Genomic DNA, 11,745 nt, shown 5'->3' with positions numbered 1-11,745 from the left:
CACAATACAATACAACACAATACAATTTAGAGGTTTACAGTAGTATCCCCTGGGTAAGAGGTTACAGTAGTATCCACTGGGGTTAGAGGTTACAGTAGTAGTATCCCTGGGTTAGAGGTTTACGTAAGTATCCCTGGGTTAGAGGTTACAGTAGTATCCACTGGGTTAGGTTACAGTAGTACCCCGAGTTTTTAGAGGTTACAGTAGTATCCACTGGGTTAGAGGTTACAGTAGTTATCCCATGGGTTAGAGGTTACAGTAGTATCCCCTGGGTTAGAGGTTACAGTAGTATCCACTGGGTTAGCGGTTACAGTAGTAATCCACTGGGTTAGAGTTACAGTAGTATCCCTGGGTTAGAGGTTACAGTAGTATCCACTGGGTTAGCGGTTACAGTAGTATCCACTGGGTTAGAGGTTACAGTATATCCACTGGGTAGAGGTTACTGTAGTATCCACTGGTTAGAGGTTACAGTAGAGTATCTCCTGGGTTAGAGGTTACAGTAGTATCCCTGGGTTAGAGGTTACAGTAGTATCCACTGGGTTAGCGGTTACAGTAGTATCCACTGGGTTAGAGGTTACAGTAATATCCACTGGGTTAGAGGTTACTGTAGTATCCACTGGGTTAGAGGTTACAGTAGTATCCACTGGTTACAGTAGTATCCCCTGGGTTAGAGGTTACAGTAGTATCCACTGGGTTAGAGGTTACAGTAGTATCCACTGGTTACAGTAGTATCCACTGGGTTAGCGGTTACAGTAGTATCCCCTGGGTTAGAGGTTACAGTAGTATCCCTGGGTTAGAGTTACAGTAGTATCCCCTGGGTTAGCGGTTACAGTAGTATCCCTGGGTTAGGGTTACAGTAGTATCCACTGGGTTAGAGGTTACAGTAGTATCCACTGGTTAGAGGTTACAGTAGTATCCACTGGGTTAGAGGTTACAGTAGTATCCACTGGGTTAGAGGTTACAGTAGTATCCACTGGGTTAGAGGTTACAGTAGTAGTATCCCTGGGTTAGAGGTTACAGTAGTATCCCCTGGGTTAGAGGTTTACAGTAGTATCCACTGGGTTAGAGGTTACAGTAGATCCCTGGGTTAGCGGTTACAGTAGTATCCACTGGGTTAGAGGTCAGTACAGTAGCGTAGTTCCCTGGGTTAGAGGTTACAGTAGTATCCATGGTTAGAGTTACGTAGTATCGGGTTAGAGGTTACAGTAGTATCCACTGGGTTAGAGGTTACAGTAGTATCCACTGGGTTAGAGGTTACAGTAGTATCCACTGGGTTAGAGGTTACAGTAGTATCCACTGGGTTAGAGTTACAGTACAGTAGTATCCCTGGGTTAGAGGTTACAGTATAATCCATTGGGTTAGCAGTCAGTACAGTAGTATCCCTGGGTTAGCGTTTACAGTAGTATCCATGGGTTAGCAGTTACAGTCACAGTAGTTCACTGGGTTAGCTGTACAGTAGTATCCCCTGGTTACAGTACAGTACTGTAGTATCCACTGGGTACAGTGTATCAGAAGACACTGGTGGCAGCTTTGCCACATTTTTCAGTGAACTTGTTCAGTGCATCAGAGTGTTCGTGTCCTAGACTGACATACAGGACCTCCAACTCTGAATAGAGTCCATACCATGTTGAGGTGACTGGCTACGATTCCAGCTGCCTCAGGTACTAACTTGCCTAAAAAGAATCCCATCCTGTTATCTCTGCAGGCCAGAGGCAGTACATTCTGCAGCAGGAAGGCAGGTACATTCTGCAGCAGGAGGACAGGTACATTTCTGCAGCAGGAGGCCAGAGGCCAATCCCCTGGGGTTAGAGGTTACAGTAGTATCCCATTGGGTTAGCAGTTACAGTACAGTAGTATCCCTGGGTTAGGCGGTTACAGTAGTATCCACTGGGTTAGCAGTATACAGTACAGTATTATCCACTGGGTTAGCGTTACTGTAGTATCCACTGGGTTAGAGTTATACAGTAGTATCACGGGTTAGACGGTTACAGTAGTATCCATTGGGTTAGCAGTTACAGTACAGTAGATCCCTGGGTTTAGCCGTTACAGTATATCACTGGGTTAGCAGTTAAGTACAGTAGTATCCACTGGGTTAGCGGTTACAGTAGTATCCCTGGGTTAAGCATTACAGTACTGTAGTATCCACTGGGTTACAGTGTATCAAGAGAGAACCACTGGGTGGCAGCTTTGCCACATTTTTCAGTGAACTTGTTCAGTGCATCAGAGTGCATCGTGTCTGGACTGACATACAGGACCTCCAACTCTGAATAGAGTACATACCATGTTGAGGTGGACTGGCTACGATTCCAGCTGCCTCAGGTATCTAACTTGCCTAAAAAGAATCCCATCCTGTATCTCTGCAGGCCCAGAGGGCAGGTACATTCTGCAGCAGGAGGACAGGTACAATTCTGCACAGCAAGGGAGGACAGGTACTTCTGCAGCAGGAGGCCAGGGACATATTCTGCAGCAGGAGGACAGGTACCTTATTCATCAGGAGGACAGGTAAATTCTCAGCAGAGGATGGGTATACATTCTGCAGCAGAGGACAGGTACATTCTGCAAGGCAGGAGCGCAGGCATATTCTGCAGCAGGAGGACAGGTTAGCCTCCAATTCATCAGCAGGACAGGTACCTTCAGCAAGCAGGAGGATGGTACATTCTGCAGCAGAAGCAGGTACATTCTGCAGCAGGAGCCAGGTACATTCTGCAGCAGGAGGCCAGGTACATTCTTGCAGCAGAGACCAGGTACATATCTGCAGTTTGTAAGCCAGGTACCTTCATGCAGCCAGGAGAAAAGGTAAATCCTGCAGCAGGACGGCTGTACCTTCTGCATGCCAGAGGAAAGGTACATCTGCAGAGGAGGCGCCAAGTCACACACACATTCACACTACACCTCCGACACGCAGGACACGAGCACCGCGTACATCTTGCAGCCAAGGGGCCACACGCTCATTCTACAGACACCAGCAGAGCCAGGCTACACTCTCTGCACGCCCGACCGCCACACAGGTACATCTGCCATTTGTACGCGCCAGGTACACCTTCATGCAGCAGGAGATGGCGGTTAATTCATCGCAACGCACACGGACACGCGCCCAGGTCCATCTCACACACGAGCCCAGGTACATTCTGCCGCAGGAGGCCAAAGGTTCATTCTGCAGGTTGTAAGCCAGGTACTTCATGCAGCAGGACGGATGGGTACATTCTGCCAGCAGGGAGGCCGGGTACCTTCTGCAGCAAAGGAGGGCAGGTTAAAAAGATCCCTTTATAGTGCACTACATATGGCCATACCCTTTATAGTGCACTACATATGGCCATACCCTTTATAGTGCACTACATATGGCCATAGTAGTGCTCGATATAGGGAATAGGGTGCCGTTCGGGATGCATATATATTTATATAGCTAAGTATGGTAGATGATTGGCTTGAGGTTCTCTTATGATTGAATGACATACTTTGATATGACAGGATGTACCTGTATTAAATAGAAGATTGAGGTCTTGTGGTTGGAAATRAAATGACGGGGTGTTTCCTGTATCTCTCTCAGTTTTTCCATGAGCCGTAACATAAGCAGCAATCTCTATGTGGTAACGATGATGCTATTCAGAGGAGTTGACACCTAGTTGCAAATTACACTACTTGTATGATATAATATACTCTTATTATATCTAATCAGCCCAACTGAATACATCACAACAGGTCAGACTGCCTATAGCTGTGTTTGTAGCCTAATCATTTTCACCCATCCTGCCACAGTCAATAGCTTTGTCACAATGAATCTTGATGTCAGACCTTAAATGCTTCGCATTTCTGGAGACTAATATATCCCATGTTTTTTTTTTGATTTGTGATATAGGTAAATTATTACTTCTAGGTAGTCAATCTAGCAATCTATCTATACAGTATGMTACGGAACCATGACATAGATCCAGTCCAGACACCATGCACTCTGATGCGCCGAACTAGTTCCCCCCAAAAATGGACAATGCTGCCACCTAGTGGTTTTCAGTTCAAGTGGCTTTATTGGCATGGGAACACATGTTAACATTGCCAAAGCAAGTGAAGTAGATAATAAACAAAAGTGAAATAAACAAAACATTTTTACAGGAAACATTACACTCACAGAAGTTCCAAAAAGCCAAAAATATTATGTCTATATACACTGTTGTAACAATGTGCAAATATAAGTAAAAAAAAAAAGGGAAAATAAAGAAACATAAATATGGGTTATATTTCCTATGGTGTTTGTTCTTCACTGGTTGACCTTTTCTTGTGGCAACAGGTCATAAATCTTGCTGCTGTGATGGCACACTGTGGTATTTCACTCAGTAGATATGGGAGTRTATCAAAATTGGGTTTGTTTTCGAATTCTTTGTGGATCTGTGTAATCTGAGGGAAATATGTGTCTCTAATATGGTCATACATTGGGAAGGAGGTTATGAAGTGCAGCTCAGTTTCCACCTCATTTTGTGGGCAGTGTGCACATAGCCTGTCTTCTCTTGAGAGCCAGGTCTGCCTACGGCGGCCTTTCTCAATAGCAAGGCTATGCTCACTGAGTCTGTACATAGTCAAAGCTTTCCTTAAGTTCGGATCAGTCACAGTGGTCAGGTATTCTGCCACTGTGTACTCTCTGTTTAGGGCCAAATAACATTCTAGTTTGCTCAGTTTTCTGTTAATTCTTTCCAATGTGTCCAGTAATTATCTAATGATCCTTTTTTTTCTCTCATGATTTGGTTGGGTCTAATTGTGTTGATGTCCTGTGGCTCTGTGGAGTGTGTTTGTGTTTGTGAACAAAGCCCCAGGACCAGTTTGCTTAGGAGACTCATCTCCAGGTTCAACTCTCTGTAGATGATGGCTTTGTTATGGAAGGTTTGGGAATCACTTCCTATTAGGTGGTTGTAGGATTTAACAGTTTTTTTCTGGATTTTGACAGTTAGTGGGTATTGGCCTAATTCTGTTCTGATACTATAGAACCTGAGAGAGGACCTGTCAAAATAATTTCCAGGCAGCAAATMAACTCCTTCTTGACCTTTGAACCTCTTTATACCTAGAGGTAGGGAAGTAGCCAYCCCACCATTATTTGGCAGTTCTCATTATTAAACAAAATAATGGTAAAAACATAATATCATAAAAAAGCTATTTCTACTATTTACATTTTGTGGCAAAAGTGTACAATTGAAKTGATGAAAAAATTAATAAATCAAATGGGCCACTGATCTGAAAGCACTGGGCCCCTCTTAAAAGTAGTTTTGACTTCAGTTGTGAATAGGTGCTGACACCTAGTGGTTGACGTCACATTATTGCACTTTTCAAAGACCATGCACAATGCATGTTATTGCAAGACTATAGACTCCCTTGTACTTATTGATCACTTAAGGGCCATTGATTAGTTAGGAGCTCCCCTCACCTGGTTGTCTTGGTCTTTATTGGACACAAATTTAAAGGAAATAACAAAAATCAGCAGACACACTGCCCTCCAGGAATTGGAGTTTGTCACCACTGGGTTAGAGGTTACAGTAGTATCCCCTGGGTTAGAGGTTACAGTAGTATCCACTGGGTTAGAGGTTACAGTAGTATCCACTGGGTTATCTCTGTCTGTCTCTCTCTCTGCCTCTGTTGTCCCGTCTCTCTCTCTGTCTCTCTCTCTCTCTCTGCTCCTCTGTCTCTCTGCTCTCTCTCTGTCTCTCTCTCTCTCTCTCTCTCTCTCTCTCTCTCTCTCTCTCTCTCTCTCTCTCTCTCTCTGTCTCTGTCCCTCTCTCTCTCTCTGCCTCTGTCCCTCTTTCTCTCCTCTCTCTGTCTCTGTCCTCTCTGCTCTCTCTCTGTCCTTCTCTCTCTTCTGTCTCTCTCTGTCTCTGTCCCTCTCAGTTGGGGTTTTGTATCCCTCTGAATGTATCGATACATCAAGCTTTGTTGATTTATCTTTTTGTGTTTACATTCCAAACCAAACCTTTTAGATTGACCTTCCAATATTTTGTACACCTCCCCCACTTCCTTGCTCCTTCCTCCTACTCCTAGCAGTCCTAAACCTATCACTTAAATTCTCTCTTCAGTATCCTCTGTTATCTTATATTTGAAGGTTTTCGCAAACTGGTCAAATGTGTAAAGATTATTTTGGTTCACGTGTGATCTAGTGGAAGGAGATGGGTTAAATGAAATGTGTCTTGTTGCGGGGGTCCTTGTTAGAATCAACAACTCTGTAATAGAGTTGATTGTAAATGTTTGTAGGGATTGTTTATGTCTACGGACAATGTCAAATAATTGCTGAGTTTTTAAACTTTTCTTTTTTTTTTTTTTTTTTTTTTTTTTTTTTTTTTTTAAATCAAATTTGGGTTGTAATGTACAGTTCTTATGTAATAAAAGAGCAAAATGTTAGTGAAACGTTCTGTGAAGTGCTGTAGCTTTTTTTTCTTTGTTAACTTTAGGTTGTGGGCGTCCAAAATGGCACCCTATTCCTTAGTATAGTGCACTACATATGGCCATTATGGCGATTGTTGATAGCTTGATTGTCTGCGTCCAGCTGCACAGAGAACCGGGGGGGGGGGAGAGTGAGAGGGCGGGGATGCGGAGCGAGGCAGACTCACTGACGCCAGTCTCGAAATTCTCCCATCCATTGAAAGAGAGCCTCGATTGTGTTGGGGCCTTTCCGACAGCGTGGCGCGAGGGCACCTGATCCCGGCCCAGACGCACCAGTGTCACACGGATTCAGAGCCCAGGAATCTGCACATAGGCAATAAATAGTCCCGGGTGGTGAGCGCACCCAATGCTTATGCACTTTTTGTTTTTACATCCAGCGCGTAGAAAGTGATTATAATGTGCAGCAATATAATTTTTTTTAATTTTTTTTATTCTTGTCGTTTCATGTAGGCTAACTTTGTTTGCKACCATATTCTTCTAATTTTAATATATTTTATTTTTACGCATATATAATAATATGATGTTGCTTTATACAGAACACATGTATAAATAGTCATTTTCTCACCATGCCAGCGATTTTAGGACAATATTTGTCCCCCCTCCTCCCCTTGACATATTTAAGACAGATATCTGAGGTTTAGAAGTTTTGTTTGGACAACCAGTAACGTTCACAAAATGTATTTTTAAAATACTCTGGTCACACGGTATAAAATTAGTAGTTTGCTCTTGAGTGAGGTCGTTGAATGACTTGTAGTCATTAGGGGTCAACAAGGGGGGGTGGCAGCCTACACGCTGACARGAACATCTGTGCAACCGCTGAAAAGGGGCGGGCCATTGGGCCAACTCCACTGGCGCATATTTACGCACGAATGTATCTTTATCCAACATAAAACAATTAGGCTAAACTTCTATTTGTTCAAAATATAAAAATTGCGAGGATGAAAACTCACTCCTAAATCTTGTTTTTCTATGTTTGTGTCTTTTAAGTGAAGCATTGCTATATCCTTGGTTTTCCCAATTGATGACAAATATTTACTCCCTCTTTAATCAGATGATGTGTAAACCAACCCATTGGCCCCAGTGTTATCTAATGCTAGTATTGACATTAACAAAGATATGGTTGCGCCTTCAGAGGAGAGGAACCAAATTAGTTATTTTTAAGGAGTCAGCATATTCTTATTCTCATGCATTAGAGGTCGGAACAAAGCTCAGTGAGCTGCAGCAACAGAGAACAGTGGGCAGACCCAGGACTTTGAGTGACGGGCCCAGTAAAATATATCGGTGAGGAAGTTCTGGTAGGGTGGGCCTTTTGCCAGAGCGGCGCGTTGGAGCGGGTGAATGGATGACGTCGGGAGACTGGCGCCAGGCTGTCTGGGACGGGCGCGTTAGATCAACACAGCTGGGGTGGAATAGGACACACAGCTGGCGCGAGGGTACATTCCTCCACAAAACAGGATTGTGAGAAAAGGGAAAATAAGACCAAATAGGAACAGAGGGGACACGGTTTGACAAAAAAAAAATGCAGGGGTTAAAAAGAAAGAGAAGAATATAGAACTTATTTTGAGTTAGTGTTCATCCCGAAGTTTATTCACAACAACATAGCCCGAATGTTGTTCTCTGTCATGGTTAACTGCAGCTTTCACATTAGTATGGATTTCGTTTTTGTTTTATCTTTATTTTATTTGACATTAAAAATATCAAAGAAGATTAATTGATAGTGGTATAGACAATATCCAGCTAGGCCTATACAACATCTTTTGGATGAAGAAATGTGAAAACCATCACTTTTTAAACGGCTTATAATTATAGGATTTTCAAGGCTTGACAAGTCTTAAAATCATGTGATGCCAAAGAGGTGGAAAAATCATTACTGACGCCAGGATGTCATGAGAGGAACGCATTGGCGTTAAAACCGTAACGGTAACGCGTGGCTTCAATTTGATAAAGGAAGAAGATCCAGAGAGTAAGCCTACATTTGTCTTGGCACAGGCACAATCTGTCAGTGAGCAAAACAGCCATATTTGGGTCTATTAACCAAGTAGAATGTGTCTTGTTGGATAGTTTATGTATTCAGTGCTCACCAAAATTATGTTTTGTTGATTATAGACTATTACCTGAAATGAGGAGTGTAATTGCCGATAGGATTGACTAGCATTATTGCTTGAATTTCTCATTCCTTCTGTCCCCCCCCCCCCCCCTACCTCGCCCCCGTAGGTGACGTTTGAACAGCCAATCATAAACCCCACGCTTCTCAGAACAACCAGGAAGTCTCCACACTGGCTAATCAGAGCACGAGGGTGTATTTATTTGTGAGAATGGGCGGCGACTGACTGACAAGGGTGTATAAAGCCACCCTCACACCAACACCGAAGTACAGTAGCTGGTTGTTGCCTTAGCCTCTCACCTTAGCCTCTCACTTGTCACATTGAATTAACTAATTGTAGGCTACTTTAAAAACATGAAAGCCATCAGTCCTATGAGATCTGTCAGAAGCTGCTACGAAGCTGTCCGCTGCATTTCGGAGCAGAGCCTCTCCATCACCCGGAATAAGCCATCTATGGAGGAACCCGTGGGCGCGTTGTGCGATATGAATGACTGCTACTCCAAACTGAAGGAGCTGGTACCGAGCATCCCACAGAACAAGTCCGTCAGCCAAGTGGAAATTCTGCAACACGTCATCGACTACATATTCGACCTACAAATCGCGCTGGAAGACGAGTCTTCAGCGACAACCACGCCTGATTTGGTGCTGTCACTAAAGGTGAGGATGGTTACCCGCTCCCGCCCCCGTTATGTTGGATTTATTGCATTGTCTCATAGTTTCCGTTGTATCAAATTGACGCGTACGTAAAGGAAAACGTAGCTTTTATTTTWGCTGTGTTAACATATGAACAATAGCCTATGTGATGTTGGAAAGCATTTATGTTAACTGTCACATTGTTACATGATGCACGATCAAAATATAACCAAATATCAGTGCAGGCCTCGACTGTTATGTCGTTGCATTACATGTAACCATAAATACATCTACTGCACGCGTCCTTGTTTATGTCTTGCTGTCAGTGAGGCTAATAATTTCGGTGTTAGCGGCTATAATATTTCTCTTATTTTTTTTCCCACGAAGAATGCAGACCTTGCACGCAATTTCTCCCAAGAAGATGGACGGTTGTGCCGTTAAAGAGGAGGAATAGGCCTATAACGTCCATAAATGGTATGTAGCCAATCTATAGTCATCTATGCTTGTGTTATTACTGTTGCATTACATGTATCCAATATAATAACCGACTTGCTGTGACGTGGCTGGCAATGGCAATGAACTGCTTCAATGAAACTGTGTCAACAAACTGCATACCTCTAAAAAAAATGATGTAGCCTTATTTTCTAAGATGATTCATAGCAATAATTAGCAATGTCAGGCACTGTTACTGGAAATGAAGGGGGCATTGATATGCAGGGAAATAGTCTAGTCCCCTTTCCTCTCTTATCTCCCACTCACCATGGTTGCCAATTAGCCAAGCCAGTGAATGTGTGGTGAATTCATTGCTATCAGCCTGGGGTTGGTGAATGTGTGGTGGATTCATTGCTATCAGCCTGGYGTTAGTGAATGTGTGGTGGATTCATTGCTATCAGCCTGGGGTTAGTGAAAGTTCCACACCAGGCGCCAGTCTGTCTGTTCCAACTCCAAGGCGGAGGGAGGGAGTGTGAGAGAGGCAGAGAGAGAGCACTGTCCTGACTTAACTTTGTCTTCCCTTTCTCTCTGTGTGCAGGTGCAGAGAAACACATCTCCACTTCACTCTGGGCAAGAGGACAATAGGGCCAGAAAGATGGTCTGGGATAGGTATTTAGAGTGGGAGAGAAGAGGCCTCTTTAGTTCTCAGATCTGGGCAAGAGAACAAGAGGGCCAGAAAGAAGGTCTGGGATAGGTATTTAGAGTGGGAGAAAAGAGGACTCTTTAGTTCTCAGATGGATGGATGGATCACCCTCTTGTTTTCTGTCCTCTTGTCACCAGAAGTGACATAAACAACACACCAAAGCAGAAAAAGATTTGAATGGGCTCTCTCTCTGCCTCTGTCCCTCTCTCGCTCTGTCTCTGTCCCTCGATGCTAGACATCACGAATTGATCTGATGGATGCTAGAACATCACATTTGATATCGATATGAATGCTAGAACATCACATTGATCTGATGGAGGCTAGAACATCACATGATCTGATGGATTCTAGAGACATCACATTGATCTGATGGATCTAGAACATCACATGTATCTGATGGAGCTAGAACATCACATTTGATCTGATGGATTCTAGAAACATCACATTGATATGATGGATGCTAGAACATCACATTGATCTGATGGAGGCTAGAACGATCACAAGGCATAGTTTATGTAATGCCAGTTATGCTAATGGTTTATGTAATGCAGTAATGCTGCATGGTTTATGTAATGCCAGTTATGCTACATGGTTTATGTAATTGCTACATTATTCTATGTAATGCGCATGGTTTATGTAATGGCAGTTATGCTACATGGTTTATGAATGCCAGTTATGCTAATGGTTATGTAATGCCAGTGGTATGCTACATGGTTTATGTAATGCCAGTTATGCTACATGGTTATGTAATGCATTTGCCATGTTATGTATGCAGTAATGCTCATGGTTTATGTAATGCCAGTTATGCTACATGGTTTATGTAATGCCAGTTATGCACATGGTTTATTAATGCATAATGCTGCAAGGGTTTATGTAATGCCAGTTATGCAGCATGGTTATTAATGCAGTAATGCTGCATGGTTATGTAATGCCAGTTATGCTACATGGTTTATGTAATGGCAGTATGCTGCATGGTTTATGTAATGCCAGTTATGCTATCATGGTTTATGTAATGCAGTGTATGCCTACATGGTTTATGTAATGCCAGTTATGCTGCATGGTTTATGTAATGCCAGTTATGCTACATGGTTTATGTAATGCCAGTTATGCTACATGGTTTATGTAATGCCAGTTATGCTACAAGGTTTATGTAATGCCAGTTATACTACATGGTTTATGTAATGCCAGTTAATTCTGCATGGTTTATGTAATGCCAGTTATGCTACATGGGTTATGTAATGTGTAATGCTGCATGGTTATGTAATGGCAGTTATGCTACATGGTTTATGTAATGCCAGTCATGCTGCATGTTTATGTAATGCCAGTTATGCTATTGGTTTATGTAATGCCAGTCATGCTGCATGGGTTTATGTAATGCCAGTTATGCTACATGGTTTATGTAATGCCTGTTATGCTCTATGAAATGGACATTTATTCATGTTCATGTGATCATGTGAAA

General features: G+C 42.9%; 1 protein-coding gene across 1 annotated transcript; it reads left to right on the top strand.

Annotated features, from left to right (window-relative positions):
- The first annotated feature begins 8,733 nt into the window (after positions 1 to 8,733).
- LOC139028252 (DNA-binding protein inhibitor ID-3-A-like) lies at positions 8,734 to 10,516 on the top strand. The gene is made up of 3 exons (XM_070445255.1): positions 8,734 to 9,175; positions 9,539 to 9,625; positions 10,182 to 10,516. The coding sequence occupies exons 1-2, from the start codon at positions 8,873 to 8,875 to the stop codon at positions 9,590 to 9,592; spliced, it is 357 nt and encodes a 118-aa protein (XP_070301356.1). The 5' UTR covers positions 8,734 to 8,872; the 3' UTR covers positions 9,593 to 9,625; positions 10,182 to 10,516.
- Positions 10,517 to 11,745: the final 1,229 nt, after the last annotated feature.

This window comes from Salvelinus sp. IW2-2015, linkage group LG9, assembly GCF_002910315.2.
Source record: "Salvelinus sp. IW2-2015 linkage group LG9, ASM291031v2, whole genome shotgun sequence".
Taxonomy (NCBI): domain Eukaryota; kingdom Metazoa; phylum Chordata; class Actinopteri; order Salmoniformes; family Salmonidae; genus Salvelinus; species Salvelinus sp. IW2-2015.
This window is presented reverse-complemented; position numbering and strand designations above follow the sequence as displayed.